This window comes from Balaenoptera physalus (genome assembly GCF_965194825.1).
Source record: "Balaenoptera physalus genome assembly, chromosome: 8".
NCBI lineage: Eukaryota > Metazoa > Chordata > Mammalia > Artiodactyla > Balaenopteridae > Balaenoptera > Balaenoptera physalus.
In genome coordinates this window covers 118,264,100-118,286,479 of record NC_138887.1, presented here as the reverse complement: position 1 = coordinate 118,286,479, position 22,380 = coordinate 118,264,100, and the positions used below count along the sequence as shown (strand labels likewise).

At 41.1% G+C, this 22,380-nt stretch overlaps 1 protein-coding gene and 1 pseudogene across 2 annotated transcripts; one reads left to right on the top strand and one right to left on the bottom strand.

Annotated features, from left to right (window-relative positions):
- Nucleotides 1-1,438: 1,438 nt before the first annotated feature.
- Nucleotides 1,439-9,644, bottom strand: LOC309666177 (GTPase IMAP family member 7-like). Its single transcript, XM_082473371.1, has 3 exons — nt 9,620-9,644; nt 7,805-7,956; nt 1,439-2,389 (listed from the first exon to the last, which is right to left on the bottom strand). The coding sequence occupies exon 3, from the start codon at nt 2,346-2,348 to the stop codon at nt 1,467-1,469; it is 882 nt and encodes a 293-aa protein (XP_082329497.1). The 5' UTR covers nt 2,349-2,389; nt 7,805-7,956; nt 9,620-9,644; the 3' UTR covers nt 1,439-1,466.
- On the top strand, nt 9,477-12,184 carry LOC309666182 (large ribosomal subunit protein eL43 pseudogene; annotated as a pseudogene). Its single transcript has one exon. The product of its transcript is annotated as a large ribosomal subunit protein eL43 pseudogene (transcript).
- Nucleotides 12,185-22,380: the final 10,196 nt, after the last annotated feature.

Genomic DNA, 22,380 nt, shown 5'->3' with positions numbered 1-22,380 from the left:
AAGAGAAAAAGAAGTAGGTATCATAAGATGTATCAATCAGGATTCCAGCAGAAAACAGATGGCTTAGTATAATGAAGTAGTTGGAGGAGAGCCTAGTGAAGGGGCTTCCTACAAGCTGTGGATACAGGGGTTGGAAATGACAAGGGAGAGGGCTAGGAACAGCGAGGAAATTACATCCTTACCCTAAGGGGTGAACAAAACCTGGAACCCAGAAGGAGAGCTGGGTAGAGAGCCTCCAGGGGAGGAGTTATGAGCTTCGGCTTAGGGTTGCAGCTAGTGGGAGATGCCCCTGCAGGGAGAGAGGCAGGAAAACAGATACCCTGACCTTGCTTTTCTACCGTCAAGAGCTCTCCTGCTTGGATTTCCCATTGGCAGGAACCAAGCAGAAGTCAGAGAGCAAGAGATCCCACTGATGTAGTCCATATAGATCAGCCTCCCAGGCAAAAACTAGAGTGAAAGAAGGGTGAACTGTGGATCTGCAGAGGCAAGAAAAATATTTGGCACAGAAGAGATTTCTAAGGTACAGCAGGGACATTTTAAGTTAGGATGGTACCTTTAAAAAAAAGAGAGAGAGAAAAAAACAGTAAGAGGATTTATCAACCTCCACATCTCCATGAACCACCGAGTAATGGTGCCAGAGAAGCCTGATGCTTCACTAACAAAGTACTCATAGATGTGGATTGAAATAAGACACATTATCAGTGGTGCTGACACTTAACGTATGCAGGGTTTCTTATTTGAAGTTTCCTAAATTGACTCTTTGAACTCTCTGAAATAGATCATTGCCTGCTTATGTCAATTTCATAACCTCTTACATTCACTGGCATCGTGTAGAAGGACAGTGGGGAGCCGGGAGTCTTGGGGAATGTGCTGGGAAGATATTTCATTCTGGTTAGCTCTCACTGCATAACAAACCATCCCAAAACTTAGTGGTTTAAAACAACAACAATCATTTATTTTTCTCATGAATCTGCAATTTGGGCAGGACACCGTGGGGATGGCTCACGTTTGCTCTTTGCAGCTTCATCAGTAGGCAACTGGAGAATGCACTTTGGTGTTGCCTCGCTTTCATGGCTGGCAAGCTGCTTTTGGCGGGCAGCTGAAATATCAGCCAGGGGAGTGGGCCAGTGACTTCAAGTCCTCTTCATGCGGGTGACTTGGGCTTCCTCACAACATGGTGGCCAAATTCCAAGGGCAAGCAGCCCGAGACAGCAAGGAGGCATTTTCCTTTTCTAACCTTGGAAGTCACATGGTGTTGCTTCAAACACCCAGAATTTATTGAAGCAGTCACAAAGTCCATCCGATTTCAAGGCAGGGGACATAGACCCATAACTCAATGGAAAGAGTAACAAGGTCAGATTGTAAGAAGAAGTCAGAAAGAAGATATGGTTTTAGCCCTCTTTGGAAAATGCAAACTACCATATTAACGAGTTATAGTAAATTGAGAAGTAAAAACACAATTTACACTAGTTCCAAAACATTTGCCATACTTTTGAAAGCATATTTCTAATCCCATTGAAAACAATTTGAAATAAATTCTCCTTGGCTTCTTCCCTTATGTTTTTCATTCGTTCATCATGCTTCTTCATTAGCAATTTTATTTGTTCCTCCTTTTCTTCCTGTGGTCTATGGGCATAGTCCTTGTGAAGTAGTTTAATTTCCTTTTCTAACTGATCAGCGTAGATTTTCTTCAAGACTTCCTCCCGCTTTCTCAGCTTTTCCTCCGTGTCCTTGTATATGGCGTCGGAAAAGTAAGCCCCCTGGTTGTTCTGCACCATCTTGTCTATCAGCTCCACCAGCTCCCGCACCTGAGCTTCCTTCTCAGCCTGGTCTGTACTCCTGTTACTGAAGGCGCAGCAGCGGTCTCCACACTCCTCGAGGATGCTTCGTAGCTTTACATCCGCACCCCGCACAAAGTCGCTTAGGCTGTGGTCCTCCAACTCCTCTTTGCGGGTGAACAAGATGATCATGTGCTTCATGGCTGCTTCCCCAAACACAGCCTTGATCAACGCCACGGTTTTCTGCTCTTCCTCCGTGTAGCGGCCCAGCTGCATGACCAAGACGATGGCGTGAGGGCCGGGGCAGGAGGCGAGGACACAGTGGCTGATTTCCATGCAGGTGGTGCTCAGGCTCTCCTTGGTGTCGAAGAGCCCTGGGGTGTCAACAACGAGAAGGTCTCTCCCCTCCCATTTCCGGGATGCTTTCTGACAAGTTTTGGTAACAGCCTGGGCAGCAAGCCTAGACTTGAATACGTTTCCCCCGAGGATGGTGTTTCCTGTGGCACTTTTCCCACTTCCGGTCTTCCCGACCAGCACGACCCTCAGAGCGTTGTCCTGGGCATCAGCCATGTTTATATCAAGAGGCCTTGGGGCTTAGGTACCCACAAGATCTTAAGAAAAGGAAGGAGAGGGAAAAAGGGTCAATTTGGGCAAGTGAGAACCATTCCCAACTCTCTTTTTTTTTCTTTCTCTTCCTCCCTGAAAATGTGTAATATTCTATTATGCATAAACAGCTCAATTGCTGTGGAAGAAATAACAAAGTACTTAAAGAGTATCCCCACAAAAGAGTCATGTCCAGATGATTTCACATGGAATTAATTGAAACCTTTGAAGATCTGATAATCTCTGTGCTACTTAAACAATTCCTGATCACATAAAAGGAGAGGAAAACGTTCAGCTCTTTCTATGAAGCAAGTGTAATGTTGATCCTAAAAGCTAACCACGATTTCACCAATAAATAAAGCGCTACACATGTGTCATGTGTGAGTATTGATTCAAAAATCCTAAATAAATTATTAGACACTAAAAAGCAATACACCTTGATTAAGTATTACTGTTTCAGAAATACTAGGGTGGTTCAACATGAGGAAATTGTTGTAACACATCCCATTAATAGGTTAAGAAGAAAAGGAACTAGGTGCAAAAAAGACATTTGGCCAAATTCAACACTGATTCATGTTCTTTTTTTTTTATAAATTTATTTATGTATGTATTTATTTTTGGCTGCATTGGGTCTTCCTTGCTGCACACAGGCGTTCTCTAGTTGCGGTGACCAGAGGCTATTTTTCATTGCGGTGTGCAGGCTTCTCATTGCAGTTGCTTCTCTTGTTGCAGAGCATGGGTTCTAGGCACTCAGGCTTCAGTAGTTGTGGCTCACGGGCTCTAGAGCGCAGGCTCAGTAGTTGTGGTGCATGGGCTTAGCTGCTCCACGACATGTGGGATCTTCCCATACCAGGGCTTGAACCCGTGTTCCCTGCATTGGCAGGCGGATTCTTAACCACTGTGCCACCAGGGAAGCCCAACACTGATTCATGTTTAAATCATAAAATTTAAATGAATAGATACGTCTTTAACATGATTTTACATAAATATATATTAAAATTTTTTTTCATCGCTTTTTTTTCATGCAACTAAAATAGTTGATTATGAAGTTCATTTGGATGAAGAAAACAGAAAATTAGCCTTGGCAATCAAGAAAAGAAAAATGAGGGAAGACTAGCTCTACCAGATAGTAGAACGTTATAGTTCCTATAATGAAAGCAGTATGATGTTGGTGCACGAATAGAGAGAACAGTGAAACAAAAACAGAAGATTCAGGAGTAGACCAAACTGATCACACTATATTCATTTATATTCAATTCAATTATATCATGTTATATTTATATTCAATAAGGCAGCATCTCACATCAATGGGAAAAAAGATGGACTAATAAGCAACACTGAGATAACAATACAGAAAAAGATAAAACTGCATCCACTTCCTGATGCCATTCAAATTCCAAATAGATTAGAAATTTAAATGTAAAAAAAATCCATATGATAATAGAAGAAACATGGATAAATCTTTGTAACCTGGGGGTGGGGAAAATATTTCTAAGATTTGAAATTGAGTAAGGAAAAAGACTCCTAAATTTGATTACATAAAAATCAAAAAGATAATGTGAGGCAAACAAACAAATAAACAATCCATACACAAATTAAAACACAAATGTCAAACTAGGGGAAAATTCTTTTTTCCAACTTCTATAAAAGAGGGGCAAGGGGCAATTTTCCTTTTACACAAAGAATATCTATACAGATGGCCAACAACCACATGAAAAGATGCTCAGCATCACTAAACATTGAAGAAATGCAAATCAAAGCTACAATGATGTATCACCTCAGAGCAGTCAGAATGGCCATGATCAAAAAGTCTACAAACAATAAATGCTGGAGAAAATGTGGAGAGAAGGGGACCTTCCCACACTGCTGGTAGGAATGTAATTTGGTGCAGCCGCTATGGAGAACAGTATGGGGGATCCACAAAAAACTAAAAATAGAGTCACCAGAGGATCCAGCAATCCCACTCCTGGGCACATATCTGGACAAAACTCTGATTTGAAAAGATACATGCGCCCCTATGTTCTCAGCAGCACCATTTACAATAGCCAAGACATGGAAACAACCTAAATGTCCACTGACAGATGAATGGATAAAGAAGATGTGGTACATATATACAATGGAATATTACTCAGCCATAAATAAAATGAAATAATGCCATTTGCAGCTACATGGATGGGCCTAGAGATTATCATATTGAGAGAAGTAAGTCACACAAGGAAAGACAAATATCATATGGTATCACTTACATGTGGCATCTAAAAAAAATACAAATAAACTTATTTACAAAACAGAAACAGACTCACACACATAGAAAACAAACTTCTGATTACCAAAGGGGAAAGTGGAGGAAGAGGGATAAATTAGGAGTATGGGATTTATGGATACATACCACTATATATAAAATACAAAAGCAACAAGGATTTACTGTATAGCACAGGGAACTATATTCAATATCTTTAATAACCTATAATGCAAGAGAATCAGAAAAACAAAATATGTAACTGAATTACTTTGCTGTACACCTAAAACTAACACAGTATTGTAAATCAACTATACTTGAATTACAAAATTAAAAAATAAACAAAGAATATCTAAAAGTAGAGAAACAAAAGACCAGCAACTCGATAAAAAATGGAGAAAGATATAAATAAACAGTTCAAAGAAAAAAATGTAAATATCCTTTGAATATATAAAAAGAGATTAACATTCACTCGTAATAGAGAAAAATATATCAAAACATAGAAAAATTAAATTAATTATTTAATATTACACTAAGATACTATTTCTCACCTACAGGTTTGGCAAAAATCCAAAAGTTTGCTGGCATAATATATTGGTAAAAGGTGTAGGGGAAACAGGTGCTCTCCCACATGGCTAGTGCGAATGGAAAAGCAGTCTAAAACATCTAGAGGAGAAGTTAGCAATATCTTGCAAAAGTACATGTGCATTTACCCTTTGATTATCAACCTCAATTTTGCGATTTATCCCAAAGGTACACTGACAAAAATACAGAAACAAATTATGCAGAAGGCTGTTTACTGCACCGCTATTTGAAATAGCAGAAGACCAAAAACCTATCAAATGCCCATCAGTATGGGCCTGGTTGAATAAACTAAGGTATATTCACGCAGTGCAGTACTAGCCAACTGTAAAACGGAATGAGATATATCTTTATATCCAGGTATGGAGACATCTCCAGGATATATCATTAAGCAAAAAAAGCCAAGTGAAAAAAATAATGTAGAGTTTACTATCATTTCTCTAACAAGGAGGACTGGGGCCTACATATATAAAATGTAATATGTATATTTTTTCATTCATACGTAAAAATAATGGCAGGATAATCGGAAAAGAAAGCAGACAAAAAAGTTACTTATATGGGGATGGAAGAAACAGGGTGGAGGGAAGCTGGGGATAGAAGCTGGGAACTAGACTACTTTGGATATACTTAGATTTCATAGATTTGATCTTGAAAGCATATATTATACAGCAAAAATTATATTTCAAAATACTAGTAAAAATCCAAAGCAAATGAAACAAACTAGCCAGATTGTATTTTGTGTGGTGGATGAACCACAAAAAAATTGGTCCTAGAGACTTGACAATGCAGTAATTTCTTTGTCCATCCCCAGTAGGATATAGTTAAGCGCCACCACCCCCCCCAAAAAAACCTGCAAAAAATTGTTTTTGGGAATCCTATTCTTAGTTGTGTGTATGTGCGTGTGTGTGTTTCTATAGTTTTGAAATCCATTGAAAAGGCATAAAAACAATGATGAGCTCAGTAACAGTGAGGACCCTTCGTGCAGATTGTAACCTTCAAATGCCATTTCCCGCCAGAAATTCAGGGCTCTGAGGAGAAAGCATGGATTCCAGGTCTGCGCCAGGCAACGTACGAGTTGAGCATAGACCGTCTTGTCATACTAGACAGCAAGGATGCTATGAAAAAAATTACTAGGATCGCATCAAAAGGACTTAAGAGCCAACTTGAAGACGACCCCCCACGGGACAAAGATGAGACAGTTTGAGCATCAATAAGAATAATGATCCCAAGGGATTGAAATATATCAAATAAGTTAAAATCTATGTGTTCATAGCAATGCCATCTTCTTAGAAGAAGTCAGTTGTTCGCTTTGGAGTATGTTAGGAGTATGTCATTCTGAACGTTGACAAAGGGAAAGAACAAAGCATTTATCTTGTCTTTCTTATATAACTGTGCTTCGTGGAAATGAAAGAATTGTTGAGGGGAAGTTTCTTTTTATAGGATTATTCCATCTAATAAATGAAGAAAGAATGATAGAATTAGAATATCATAATTTGTGACCCTTAAGGAAACGTACACTCAAGGTAATCATTAATATCTGAGACAACCAAACATTAAGTGCCTTCTGATTGACGTTAACAACTGCACCTGTGAAGTACTCCCACCAAAACACCAGCCAAGCTTTAATCTGACCAAGCTTCTCCCTAAACAGAATGCACACAAAACACTGGAACTAGAAGAGCATGACAAGTGACATTTTGGGGTGTAATCAACAAAGTGTACACTTCCAATTCTGTTGGACAAAAGACTTCCCCTTTCTTAAAGAAATTTTACAGCAAGAAACAAGGAAGGTAGAAACCTATGTGTTAAGTTAAATTTAAGAGATATCAATGAATTGCAATTTATGGACCTCATTTGGGCGCAACTTCAAACAATTTTTAAAATTATGAGACAATCAGGGCAATGTGAATATAACTGGTAATTTTCTAGAAATTCTCATTGCTTTTTGAAGTCTGATTATGGTAATTTTTTAAAATGGTCTTTATCTTTCAGACATACATACTCAAATATTTACTGATAAAGTGACACAAGGTCTGACATTTGCTTCAGAGAAATCTGGGGTACTCAATATTCTGTAATAACCTATATGGGAAAAGAATCTGAAAAAGAATGGATATACGTATACGTATAACAGAATCACTGAGCTGTATACCTGAAAGTTACACAACATTGCAAATCAACTCTACTCCAATATAAAATAAAAATTAAACTAAAAACAAGAAACAGGGGTTTAGACTGGGTGGCCTCTGAATTGCCTTCCAGCTCTAAAGAGCTGCCTTGCGGACACTCATTTCCTATTAAGGGAAAACTCTGGGTTATCAAGTGGTACTCAATGTCCATCACAACAGCAACTAGACAGACGGTGCAGTTTTCAGCTAAGGTTTGTCCTGTTGAATATGAGGTGTATGGACATTATGCTCATAAACGTCTTTCCTCCCCTCTCTCCCCTCCACCACCAGCACTCTGGCAGCATCCTCCTTCCTGCGTTGCCTGCACACCACCTGGTCCCTTCTCGGGCCACAGTCCACCCCCGCGCGGACTCCCTGTATCCTACTGCCCCTCGCAGCTCTATCCTCTGGGCCCTCTTCTCAGCCAGGCTCACCTTTTGAAGGAGTTGATGAGTTGTCAAGTTTTCTCCAAAGAAGCTGTTTGAGCCCGTGCTTTTGCTTTAACTATGAGGGGAAAATGTTTGCACCCTCTGACACCTCTGAGCCAGGAAGCAGATTGGGTGGAGCCAGTGAAGGAACTGTTTGCCTTTAAAGAGACAGAAATATTGCCCCATAATTTGGTGGGTGCTTCAGCTTTGACAAGTTGAAAGCTTTTTCTCCGTGTGCCTGTTATCACACCAACATTGCCAAAGTTATACTTGTTGTTTGTGGTTATTGTGGTGGATCCAAAAGGCCCTTAGTAAATGACCTAAATCTTGCCCAGAAAGCCAGTCACAGTGTCTGATCATCATTCCTGGGTGCACTGGGAGACTGCAGGGCTCTTCGGGGAAGAAAGAAGTCAGACACGTGGCTTGGTGTATCCTAGGGATAGCGCCAGTCTATTGCTGGGTGGAGAGTAGAACTTGTAAGTGATGAACTTGAATATTTAGCTGAAGAGATTTCTAAGTACAGTGTGGAAGGTGCAGTCTGCTTTCTCCTTGCTGCTTATAGTAAAATGCAAGAGGAAAGAGACTGGAGTGATGCAGCTACAAGCCAAGGAACGCCGAGGATTGCCAGCAACCACCAGCAGCTGGGAAAACACAAGGGAGGATGCCCCCCTGGAGCCTTCAGAGAGCATGGCTTTGCCAGCATTTTGAGTGTGAACTCCCGGAACTCTGCAGCAATAAATGTCTCTGCTTTGAAGCTTCATAGTTTGTAATAATCTGTTAGAGCAGCTCTAGGAATCTAGTCTATCACCTTTCTCTTTTCCTCTACCTTTTCCCCTGCCTGCTTTCTGTTCCTCCTAACGGCCTAAAGACTCCTCTCCTGCATTACATGGTCTGAGCGGTGCAAATTGACTAGAATGTGCTCTTCCGCATTCCCTGCCCACACGTCTGGCCCAGGTGGACCATGAAAGTCTCAGTGATGAGAGAAGTTGTGGCTTTCTCAGGAGTTTAGCTTTGAAATTGTCTGGAGACTCTAGCTTTTGTCAACAATTTACACAACACTGTCAACTGAAAAAAGTGCACAACCGAAAAGTTGAGAATTCTCTTTTATTCAGCAGACTTTCTGAGGACTTGAGGCCCCGGAGGCAGCCCCTCAGCTAGCTCTGAGGGACCACTCCCAAGACATAAGAGAGGAGCCTGGTACTGGCATCTTTACAATCGACACGGCGCTTTTCTCCAGCACAATCCAGTGTCAGTCGATCGGCTTCACTCTGTGCGGGTGAGCGGACCCAAGTTTGCTTCAGTAATAGAAATCATCTGTCACGTAAATGCTATTAAAAATGCATTTGCCTAACTGTATTTTCTTTAATTTGCTTTTCTATATCAGTGAGAAGATTTTCAACGAAACTGAAATTTAAGAGTTCTGTGTTTTAGAACTTTAGGGTTTAATTTATCATGCCTTCAAAAGCTTGCCTACGGTAGGTACTCAATAAAGACCCTCTTTTAAGTGCACAGGTTAGACCAAGAGCAAATCTCTATTGTCACTGTTATTAGCCCCCGAATATTAGTTCTTAGTTTTCCTTTATGTTGTACAGTCCCAGGTAACACTATCAGTTTCCTTTAGTTGGTTTAATAAATATTTCCTGAGGGGCCGGTCCCTAAGCCCTGTCTTATAATGCCACACAAGGGAAGTGATCCCCTGTGAAACATGTCTATCCTACAATATAACTAAACAAAAGAGATGTAACCATCTTATATAAAGCCTATTTACATATACCAATTTTTATTAACTTTCATCTCAATGTTATCATTTTATACCTTTACCTTTAGTTTCCATTAGGAGCCAATCAACAGGTCTTCTCCTCTCTGGGCTCAGACCTAGGTGGTGGCGACATGGCTAAATGCACCAAGAAGGTCAGAATGGTGGGTAAATACGGGACCCATTATGGTGCCTCCCTCCGGAAAATGGTGAAGACAATTGAAATCAGCCAGCACGCCAAGTACTCTTGCTCCTTCTGCTCAAAATCGAGATGAAGAGACGAGCTGTGGGCATTTCGCACTGTGGTTCCCGCATGAAAACCGTAGCTGGTGGTGCCTGGACCTACGACACCACTTCTGCCGTCACAGTCAAGTCAGCCATCAGAAGACGGAAGGAATTGAAGGACCAGTAGAAGCGCCACCATTTGAAACATTGCTAGCCTACAATAAATGGGTTCATTTACGTAACAACAACAACAAAAACAAAAAACAAGGCTTGTTCTTACAAGGACTCCTAGAAGTTTTTTTTTCTTTTTATCCCCAACCATTTAATCTATTTTGTATAAAAGACTCTGGGTCCCCAGGGACTTCCCTGGTGGTGCAGTGGTTAAGAATCTGCCTGCCAACGCAGGGGCACAGGTTCGAGCCCCGGTCCGGGAAGATCCCACATGCCACGGAGCAACTAAGCCCCTGCGCCACAACTACTGCCCCGCGTGCGCCTAGGGCCCGCGCTCCGCAACAAGAGAAGCCGCCGCAATGAGAAGCCTGCGCACTGCAACGAAGAGTAGCCCCCGCTCACCACAACTAGAGAAAGCCCGCGCACAGCAATGAAGAACCAATGCAACCAAAAATTAATTAATTAAAAATAAAAAGACTCTGGGTCCCCAGAGAGGAGTTGAGCCAAGGGACCCAGGCCCTGTTGTCAATCTTTAAACTTGACTAACTGGCCTAACTGCTGCCTCAGGTAATCGTTGTTCAGGTATCTCAGTGTAAGTTTCCTTCTGCCCTTTATATAGAGAGATATAGTATAGATATACATATTTATTTATTTTAAACTGGGGTAAATAGAGTGGATTTGATTGGGGCCTTTTAATGTTGGGGACCAGTTGGGGGGGGTCCTTTTGGACCATCCAACCGTAGGTCATGTTCTATCAAAACCTTTTCCTTTAATCTTATTAACATTCATTTTATTTACCCATTTTTAAATACCAGTGATAGGGATAGAGTAGGATAGTTACACAGGTAGTTTTAGAAATGCCACTAGGGGATTTTAGATGGAGAGGGAACTTTAGGCAACTTTGGGAGACCACTCTAAGTTAATGATCACTCAGGAAAGCTATTGGAACATCATGAAACAAAGCAGGCTTGCTTAACAATAAAGCCATATATAAAAGCACAAGATATTCAAGGTCAGCAAGATACTGATCCTTAGGACCAAGTGGAACAGAGCAGAACGCAGAACCCTGAAGTGCCCCCACCCCCAACCAGACTGTAGCCATGACATAAGCTGCTCCATCTTGAGCAGTACTGAATCTAGGACCAGCACAATTCCAGGAACTGCCCTCAAGAGAATGCGATTAACATTATTGCTCATAATAATCTATATCTTTGTGGGCAGACAAAGAATTGTAGCTTTTCTGCTCATATATGTAAACAGGCAACTAAAATTGTCAGCAAAGAGGTGCTACAGACCCATCATGTCAACATCTTCCACTCTGAGAAGATGGCACCCTATGTCAGCATGAAGTTATAGAAGATGAATCTTTGCCCCTAACCCCATAGAAATGGAGTGATCTTTAACAGTGGGGAATTGAAAGCAGCTCTTTTGCCGCTTTCTTGTTTGCCCATTTCTATTCCCCTCTAACCTTAAAATAACCTAATTATAGGAATGAGATCACTAGGCAATTTAACCTAACTCCTGACTTGAGCTCTCCTGAATGCACGCTGTGCCTCGTCTAACCTGTTGATCCTTTTCCTAGATTAAATGAAGAATGAAGAATTAAGTAGTTAAGGAATGACCAGCTCTCTGCCCCCAGTAGCCCCCTAGGCAATCCTGCAGGCAGATCACAGAGGCAAGATAATATCTAAAGAGAGAGCCAGCCAGCCTGCACACAATGGAGAAGGATGCAGAACCCAACTTCTTGCTTTGATGATTCACTGAGATTCTTGTCTCCCATTTTTCCCTTTAAAAACTGTCATGGCTGAGCAGAGTCTTCGGAATTGGTTTCTGGACATGAGTCCACCTTCTCTCCAGACTGCCAGTTTTTCTGATTAAAACACTTTTCCTTTCTACTGACACTTGCCTTTTACATTATTGGCTCCTGAGCGGCTAGCAGCTGAACCTGGGTTTGGTAACACAAGGACAGGAATATAAGGGAAAGGTGACATTCCAAAGCAGAAGACCCTCATTATACTGAAACCTGAGATGACTTAACATATTTGAGTATATGTTACCACACTTCTGCTGATCTGAATAGCGCCATGACATTCCTAGTTTGATCGTATGGGGTCAAAAACACCCCCGCCCAACGTGAAAGAGGAGCTAATGATGTAAGCATGACATCTACTCAAAGAATGAGGAAGAAGGTGGTCTTCTCTCCCTCCTCACTTTTCCTTTGGTTATAAAAATGTAGCCCATTTAGTTCTCAGGGCAGAGCCCTCTTGCTTGCCCACTTGTATCCTTCACGAGGGTCCTATATTAATAAATTTAGTTCTTACCTGTCACATTGTTTCTTGCTGAATTCCTGCTGCACCGAGACATGAAGAACCTGAGCTTCATTAAGTCCTGAGATGAGTTGTGCAGTTTCAGTTGGAAGATTGTGGGTTCGAGTCCCAATTGAGGTGTGCGGTTTCACCAAGAAAACATCTGTTTATAATGAGAGCTTTCTAAAAATTTACCGATTTAGAAGTTTTTCCAGTTTCAAGGATCCATCATCTGGCCATTAATGAGATACAATATTAATAGTGATTCAGACCAATAAGATGCAAGAGGCTTCCCCACAAGAGGGTGCAAAGGATGCACCTAAAAAAGATTCAGAGGGTTTATTCCCCAAAATAGTCTAAGAAAGTACAGGCTGATGCAACAAAGGTTACGATGGGAAAAAAAAAAAACAACCCTGAAAGTTGACACAGGCAAAAGACTGCTCAGAATCCAAGTCTATTTGATTGGCTGCTAAATGTGCACCTATGGGTACCTTTTGGATGGCAGAGACCATAACAGGAAAGAGCCAGTTCTGACTCCATGTTGGATCTGTTTCTTTGCCTTTAGCCTTTGCTTTTCGTTGCTTTTGTGATTATAATCATACATAATGGGCTGCTTCAGGGAATCCTACCCACCTGCGAAGGGCTGCAAGACAGAAGAAATTAATACATCCCCTCCCCGAAGCTGGCCATTCCAGGAGATGTTTTGCAAGACTGACGGCCTTTTTTCTTTATTTCCTCCCCACCTCTCCCTCTCTATTCTGCCTTTTTATTTACTTCCCTCCCTGATTCTAGAAAAGAAGATGGCATCCAGACCCCGATAAGATGCTTATTTTGAGACACTAGCCTGCCGTCTTCTCAGTCTGCCGGCTTTCCGAATAAAGCCATATTCCTGGCCTCAACACCTCGTCTCAGATTTATTGGCCTGTCATGCAGCGAGCAGAGCGGGCTTGGACTCCGTAACAAGACCAAGTCTTCAACACACAGGTGCACACACCGAAACGCCCAAAGATCAGGTAGAACATTGACATTTCAAAGGCACAGGAAGAGAAGTGCCAGTCCCCCCTTGAAGGGCTTTTGTTTCTTTAAGGTCAGAATACTGAAAAGATGTTTTTATTAAGCCGGCTTTTCTAATTTAACTTCGTAGGCAATAAAAGAGCCCCATCTTAGCCATTTTAAGGGTGAGAGTTCCTTTAATTTCCAATTCAGTAGGTACTTATAAGTATGAGCTCTGTACATACATGAATCTGGCTGGAGTTTTAGTCGGAGGCTGGTTTTCTGATGCCCCTCATTTTTGTCTGAGAGAATCTATTTCCCATTTTAAAGTTGAGCTTGTTGGGGATAAAATTTACTAGTGTGCTTTTATCCTGACAAATTCTTGTGAAGATAGCCAATTTGAGGAAAGATGTCAGGTCAGCCTCTTACCTAACCATTCGTCCTAGACCACTCAGTATCCTTCCAACTGAGCAAATCCCAGTGTTTTTCAACCGGCTGCCCTAGTATCTTTCATCCAGAAGGGGTCACTCCCCAATATCTTTGAACTGGGGAGCCAGGTAAAGACACTACCAAATAAAACTCAAGATCATCAGTCAATAATTGGGAGATCCGAGAACCAGGAGAGACTCACGCAAATTCATCCGGACCTTCCGAGGAGGCAGATGGGCACAAGAGACCTCTGCTGGTACCAAGGCTGTGGTTCCTCGTAGAGTTCAGATGGAGAGAAATTTGCTCTGGGGCGCTTTGCGATTGGTTACCAAAACTGTCAACTGAAAAAAAGAAGCACAACCTAAAAGCTGAGAATTCTGTTTTATTCGGTTGACTTTCTGAGCACTTCAAGCCCAGGAGGCAGCCTCTTGGCTGTGAGGGACTGCTCCTGTTGAGGATGGAGTAGGAGGATGGAGTTACACAGGGAGTCTTAGAAATTCCGCTAGGGGATTAAGGATAGAGAGGGAACGTTGGGAGACAACTGTAAGTTAACTATCACTCAAGAAAGCAATGAGAACATCATGAAACAAAGCAGGCTTGCTTAACAATAAAGCCATAAATAAAAGCATGAGAGAGATATGCCCCAAGCCATTAAGTGAAAAAATGAGGCCTGCATCCTGCTGGTCGACATCAGCAAGATAATGATCCTTAGGACATGCACCTCCGCACACACCAAGGACAGAAATATACGGGAAAGGTGACATTCCAAAGGGGAAGACCCTCACCATATTGAAATCTGAGATGATTTAACATATTTGAGTATATGTTACCACCCTTCTGCTGATTTGAATAGTGCCGTGACAGTCCCAGTTGGACCATATAGGGTCAAAAACTCCCCCACCTGGTGCGAAGGAGGAGCTAATGATGTAAGCCTGCCATCTACTCAAAGAATGAGGAGGAAGGTGGTCTTCTCCCCCTCCCCACTTATCCATTGATGAGAAAAATGTAGCCCATTTAGTTCTCAGGGCAGGCCCCTCTTGCCTGACCCTTGTATCCTTCACAAGCATCCTATACTAATAAATCCACTTCTCACCCATCACTTTGTCCCTCACTGAATTATTTCTGTGCCAAGACATAAAGAACCTGAGCTTCATCAAGTTCTGAGATGAGTTGTGTGGTTTGACTCCCAACAGGTAAGAGAGGAGCCAGGATGTATAGGAATTTTGCAAAAAAGAACAGGTAGTCAGAACTTGAAAAGATTACTGTTAACTCAAAAAAAAAAAAAAATCAAGACAACAAGTCAATGAATTTAGTGCTTTTCTCTATCTGGGAAGATGCAAGAGTCTGGGCTCATGGAAGTCATTCCTTTGATATGCACCTTAGCTGTCTAGGGCCAGTATCCTGCTGTCTGCCATCCTGAATCCCCTCAGGGCACACGGTTGGGGGTCTGCAGTGGCTGGGGGCGTGGCAGCAGGCGGCCTGTTTGTCTCCATCCTGAGTTCCCTCAGGGCTCACCATGGGGGTGGGGAGGGCGGTGGTAGGGGCTGCTCGCCTGATGGCCGTGGCATCCTTTGTTTGCTGATATGGCAAGCAACATTTTTCATTCACAACACCAAAATAAAAACCAAAAAACTGTTGTTTTTTTTTTTTAAAGAGAAGCTGAAGGAATCAAGGCCTGGGAGTGCCATTTAAGGTCTCCTAAACTCTTAAGGGGAACAGGCTGACTGCCAGGCTATTATGAGCTCAGTGAGTTATAAGACCACCTGCCTTACATCATGTCCCAGTCCCACCACCAAGAGCCCAGCCCACACTTTTACAGAATACCAAATTCACACAAAAGAATCGTTTTATCTAAAAAAATAAGAAGAGGAGGACATTATCCTTTAAAATAAGACAAAGCAAGCTTTAATGCATTGAAAGGTGTGGAGGACTTCTCCCGAGGCTTCCCTGGCGGTGCAGGATTTCTGTCTCTGTCTGAGTGGCTTAGCGGCATTTAGCAGCCTCCTGTGAGCCCATGACACTTGTCTCGTTCCATGAGACTCAGTCGTACACTCTCATATTAGCATATGGGCACCAGGTCTCTCAGTTAACATACGAAATGCAGACAGTGAAAACGTAGGTGGGTCTTGATTCTGTCACTAGCAAGATCTATGGTTTGGGGGAGAAAAATATTACCCCTCTGAGCTCATTATCTTTACAGATGGGAAGATAAGGAAGTATTATTGAAGTCAGATGCCTATTGTGGAATCGTATCATACTCTAATATCTGGGCCTTGCCCAACGAGAACAAATCCCCAGACTCTCCCACTGGCACGAATCATGAACCCTGGCCTGCTTACCCACACTGCTTCTCAGATATCGGTTGGTTATAGTTATAAACTTCCAGCAGTGGCGCAGAAAACAGTGCTCCTAAAAGGGAGACCACCATGTGGGGGGGAACATTCCTGAGGCTCTTGGCTTCAGGGCTTTGGGGTGAGGGACCAATATTAGTACCGGCCCTCGCCTCCCAGTGTTCTTGAGTTCTGAGGGTCATCAGCGCAATGGGTGGTTACAGACAGTTACATATATCAGCTTTGTTTACCGCTTGGCTCCAACAGCCAAAAAAGCAGTCAGCAAGGAAATGGGTTTTTCACCCACAGTTTTCTATTTCTCTCAGGAAACCCACAGTTCCCTTTCTCCTTTGCCTACCTAGATTTCTTAGTCCCACACCTCCAAAGCCCACAATGTCTGCTTAGAAATCCCCTGGATTCTTAGCCATTCCATGATCCTAATGGTGGAAGAGGCTGATTAAGAGAACAAGAACTGGGAAAGAATTTACAGGCTGCCATAGTCACCCGATAGCATTCAATAACTTGCTTTCTTTCTGCGGTTTGTAATTTGGTTTGCATAATCTCTGCTATGATTTTCATTTCTTCCTTTTGGTTTCAATTTGACTGCTTTTGTTGCTTCACTTCAATCCTCTTGTAAAGACAATGTTCTTCAGTGCTTTCTTACTAATGATGGGTGCTATAAATAAAACTTTAACAAGGGGTAAAGGAACAACTGCAATGTACACCTCAGCATATCACAGCAGAAACTTCTTTTTGTTTCCCATAAACCCCTAGATTTTCAAGAAGTGGGCAAGAGGATGTTCTATTGTACATTCACTTGTGCAGAGAAAAACCCACATCCTGCCTCAGCTGCAGCCATTTCCTGCTTGCGCCTCCTCACTACTCTGTCTTATCCATCACTTGAAATTGTGGTCATAGCACAGGCTAGAAAGGCTAGGTTACGGGGTCCAGGTCCCCCTCTTGGTACCTGCTGAAGTGTTCAGAAGGGATGAGAGGAGAAAGGCTAGGCCAAGGAGAAATCTCACCATGCAAATTGCACTGAACTCTCCTTAGGATCCTTTTCAGACCCCTCCTCAGGCTGCCCTGGCCTGAGGATGAAGTGAAATGGTTTTCCTGTGAGTCTCCAAACCCACAGCAGGGCCTCATTGAAAGCAGGTCCAGCAGTCAGCACTTTTGACTTCAACATGAACGAAACAAAATAAGCTCTGCTCTAAACTGGAATAGGTGTTTATGGAGGTTGCTATCTTTCAAAATCCTGGCAATGAAGTTCTCAAAGCCTAAGTAGCTAATAAACAGCTGAGTAGCCTCATTGCTTTTGACTGTTGCTTATCATGAAAAAAATATAACTTGAAAATGGTACTTAAATGACTCATTTCTAAGCTTTGAGAGGCCGCACGTGACTATTTGGAAATATAAGGAGACACTAACATTTTTCTTATCCTCTGTCAGTATAACATGTTTGCCTTTAGTGGAAAACCAAGGATTCCAGATAAAATAGCAATCTGGAAGACAATGGCAGCTGCCACTTAGGACCCTGTTAGCTATATTTCATTCAACTACAATAAAGAACAACAAGAAGGGGAAACTAAACTCTACAAAACCCATGCCCTCACGGGTCCTGGCAGCCCCCATGCCACCCCTGACAAAGCCTCCTCTGGCTGCTCCAGTCTCTTGGGACAAACCTGTGGAAGCCTGTGCCCCAGCTGGCCTGCGTGGGCATGTGTGCTCTGGGCCAGCTTCAGGAGCAGACACTGGTAAAAGGAACACATGCAGAGGTGGGGCTGACAGAGTGGGTTCAGAGTCCTACCTAGAGCACTTGGAGGGCATCCTGGGGAGGCAGGGGTTAGATGTAGCTCACCATGGGGGCAAGGACACTGATAGAAGAGACACCAGGGAACTTTAATTTTTATTTTATTTATTTATTTATTTCATTTATTTTATTTTCATTTTTATTTTTTCTGTTGTTTTGTTGTTTCATTTTCATTTTTATTTTTTCTAATATATTTTTTATTTTTCTAATTTTATTTTATTTTTTATTCTTTGTTATTATTCTGCTCTTTTTTGTTTGTTTTTGTTGTTGTTGGTTTGTTCTTTTGATATTTTTGTGTTGTTTTGTTTTTATCTTCTTGTTCAATTCTTTGTTTTATTTTTGTTTTTGTTTGTGTAATTTTTGTGTGTTTGTCTTTTCTTTTTTTATAAATTTATTTATTTAATTTATTTATTTTTGGCTGTGTTGGGTCTTCGTTGCTGCATTCAGGCTTTCTCTAGTTGCAGTGAGCGGGGGCTACTCTTTGTTGTGGTGCACGGGCTTCTCATGGCGGTGGCTTCTCTTTGTTGCGGAGCATGGGCTCTAGGTACACAGGCTTCAGTAGTTGTGGCACGCGGGCTCTAGAGTGCAGGCTCAGTAGTTGTGGTGCACGGGCTTAGTTGCTCTGCCGCGTGTGGGATCTTCCCAGACCAGGGCTTGAACCTGTGTCCCCCGCATTGGCAGGTGGATTCTTAACCACTGCACCACCAGGGAAGCCTTGTTTGTCTTTTATTTTCTTAGCTTTTCTTTTAGTTCATTTTCTTTGATTTTATTTTTTGTTTTTTGTTTAGGTTAGTTTTGTTTTTATTACTTGTTTTGGTCTTGGGCTCTGTTGTTTATTTGGGTGTCTTGTTTTTTTGCTTTCCTTGTTCTTTTGTTGCTGTTGTTCGCTTGTTTTTTTTTTGGCTTGGATTTGTTTTTGTTATTTGTCTTGGGTTTTATTCTTCTGTTTACTTTTGTGAGTGTGTGTTTTTTTGTTTTGTTTTATTTTTGTATGTTTGGTTCTGTTTTTATTACTTGCCTTGGGCTTTCTTTGTCTGTTGTTGTATTTGTCTTTTTTGCGTTGCCACGTGGCTTTTGGGGTCTTGGTTCCCAGGCTGGGGTTCTGGCCTGAGTCCCTGTGGTGGGAGCACCAAGTCCAAGCTGCTGGACTACCAGGTAACTTCAATCCCCAGGGAATATTAATCAGTGTGAGCTCTCCCAGAGGTCCTCATCTGGGCACCAAGAGCTGGCTCCATCCAACTGCCTGCAAACTCCAGTGCTGGATGGCTCAGGCCAAACAAGCAGCAAGACAGGAACACAGCCCCAGCCATCAACAAAAATGAGATGACAGAGAAATATGTTACAGACGAAGGAGCAAGGGAAAAACCTACAGGACAAAATAAATGAAGAGAAAATAGGCTATCTACCTGAAGAAGAATTCAGAGTAATGGTAGTAAAGATGATCCAAAATCTCGGAAATAGGATGGAGGCATGGAGTGAGAAAATACAAGAAATCTTCAACAAGGATGTAGAAGAACTAAAGAACAAACAAACAGTGATGAACAGCTCAGTAACTGAAATGAAAAATACCCTAGAAGGAATCAATAGCCGAATAACTGAAGCATAAGAACGAATAAGTGAGCTGGAAGATAGAATGGTGGAAATAACTGCCAAGGAGCAGAACAGAGAAAAAAGAATGAAAAGAAATGAGGACAGTCTCAGAGACCTCTGGGACAACATTAAACACATGAACATTTGAATTATAGTGGTCCCAAAAGAAGAAGAGAAAGAGAAAGGGTCTGAGAAAATATTTGAAGAGATTATAGTTGAAAACTTCCCTAACATGGGAAAGGAAATAGCCACCCAACTCCAGGAAGCGCAGAGTCCTATACAGGATAAACCCAAGGAGAAACATGCCAAGACATATATTAATGAAACTAACAAAAATTAAATTCAAAGTAAAAATATTAACAGCAGCAAGGGAAAAGCAAAATAAACACACAAGGGAATCCCTGTATGGTTATTAGCTGATTTTTCAGCAGAAACTCTGCAGGCCAGAAGAGAGTGGCATGATATACTTAAAGTGATGAAAGGGGGAAAACCTACAACCAAGATTATCCTACACAGCAAGGATATCATTCAGACTTGACACAGAAATCAAAAGCTTTACAGACAAGCAAAAGCTAAGAGAATTCAGCACCACCAAACCAGCTTTACAACAAATGCTAAAGGAACGTCTCTAAGTGGGAAACACAAGAGAAGAAAAGGATCTACGAAAACAAACACAAAACAATTAAAAACATGGTAATAGGAACACACATATTGATAATTACCTTAACTGTGAATGGATTAAATGCTCCAACCAAAAGACACAGACTGGCTGAACGGATACAAAAACAAGACCCTTATATATGCTGTCTACAAGAGAACGACATCAGACCTAGGGACACATACAGACTGAAAGTGAGGGGGTGGAAAAAGATATTCCATGCAAATGGAAATCAAAAGAAAGCTGGAGTAGTAATACTCATATCAGATAAAATAGACTTTGAAATAAAGACTGTTACAGGAGACAAGGAAGGACACTACACAATGATCAAGGGATCAATCCAAGAAGAAGATATAACAATTATAAATATTTATGCACCCAACATAGGAACATCTCAATACATAAGGCAAATACTAACAGGTATAAAAGGGGAAATAAACAGTAACAAAATAATAGTGGGGGACTTTAACACCTCACTTACACTAATGGACAGATCATCCAGACAGAAAATTAATAAGGAAACACAAGCCTTAAATGACACATTAGACCATATAGACTTAACTGATATTTATAGGACATTCCATCCAAAAGCAGCAGAATACACTTTCTTCTCAAGTGCACACAGAAGATTCTCCAGGATAGATCACATCTTGGGTCACAAATCAAGCCTCAGTAAATTTAAGAAAATTGAAATCATATGAAGCATCTTTTCTGACCACAATGCTATGATACTAGAAATCAGTTACAGAAAAAAAAATGTAAAAAACAAAAACACATGGAGGCTAAACAATATGCTACTAAATAACCAAGAGATCACTGAAGAAATAAAAGAGGAAATCAAAAAATACCTGGAAACAAATGACAATGAAAACACGACAACCCAAAACCTGTGGGATGCAGCAAAATCAGTCTAAGAGGGAAGTTTATAGCAATACAATCCCACCTCAAGAAACAAGAAAAACCTCACATATACAACCTAACCTTACACATAAAGCAACTAGAGAAAGAACAAACAAACCCCAAAGTTGGTAGAAGGAAAGAAATCATACAGATCAGAGCAGAAATAAATGAAATTGAAATGAAGAAAAGAATAACAAAGATCAATGAAACTAAAAGCTGGTTCTTTGAGAAGATAAACAAAATTGATAAACCTTTAGTCAGACTCATCAAGAAAAAAAGGGAGAGGACTCAAATCAATAAAATTAGAAATGAAAAAGGAGAGGTTACAACTGACACCGCAGAAATACAAAGGATCATAAGAGACTACTACAAGCAACCTATGCCAATAAAATGGACAACCTGGAAGAAATGGACAAATGCTTAGAAAGGTACAACCTTCCAAGACTGAACCAGCAGGAAATAGAAAATATGAACAGACCAATCACAAGTAATGAAATTGAAACTGTGATTAAAAATCTTCCAGCAAACAAAAGTCCAGGACCAGATGGCTTCACAGAATTCTATCAAACATTTAGAGAAGAGCTAACACCTAGCTTTCTCAAACACTTCCAAAAAATTGCTGAGGGAGGAACACTCCCAAGCTCATTCTACAAGGCCACCATCACCCTGATACCAAAAGCAGACAAAGATATCACAAAAAAAGAAAAATACAGGCCAATATCACTGATGAACCTTGACACAAAAATCCTCAACAAAATACTAGCAAACCAAATCCAACAACAAATTAAAAGGATCATACACCATGATCAAGTGGGAATTATTTCAGGGATACAAGGATCCTTCAATTTATGCAAATCAATCAATGTGATACACCATATTAACAAATTAAAGAATAAAAACCATATGATCGTCTCAATAGATGCAGAAGAAGCTTTTGACAAAATTCAACATCCATTTATGACAAAAACTCTCCAGAAAGTGGGCATACAGGGAACCTACCTCAACATAATAAAGGCCATATATGACAAACCCACAGCAAACATCTTTCTCAATGGTGAAAAACTGAAAGCATTTCCTCTAAGATCAGGAACAAGACAAGGATGCCCACCCTCACCACTTTTATTCAACATAGTTTTTGAAGTCCTAGCCACAGCAATCAGAGAAGAAAAAGAAATAAACGGAATATGAATTGGAAAAGAAATAAAACTGTCACTGTTTGCTGATGACATGATACTATACATAGAAAATCTTAAAGATGGCACCAGCAAACTACTAGAGCTAATCAATGAATTTGGTAAAGTTGCAGGATACAAAATTAATACACAGAAATCTCTTGCATTCCTATACACTAACAGCAAAATATCAGAAAAACAAATGAAAGATACAATCCCATTTACCATTGCAACAAAAAGAA

Excerpts from the sequence above, each read along its gene's own strand:
- LOC309666177 (XM_082473371.1), bottom strand. The coding sequence starts at position 2,348 with ATGGCTGATGCCCAGGACAACGCTCTGAGGGTCGTGCTGGTCGGGAAG.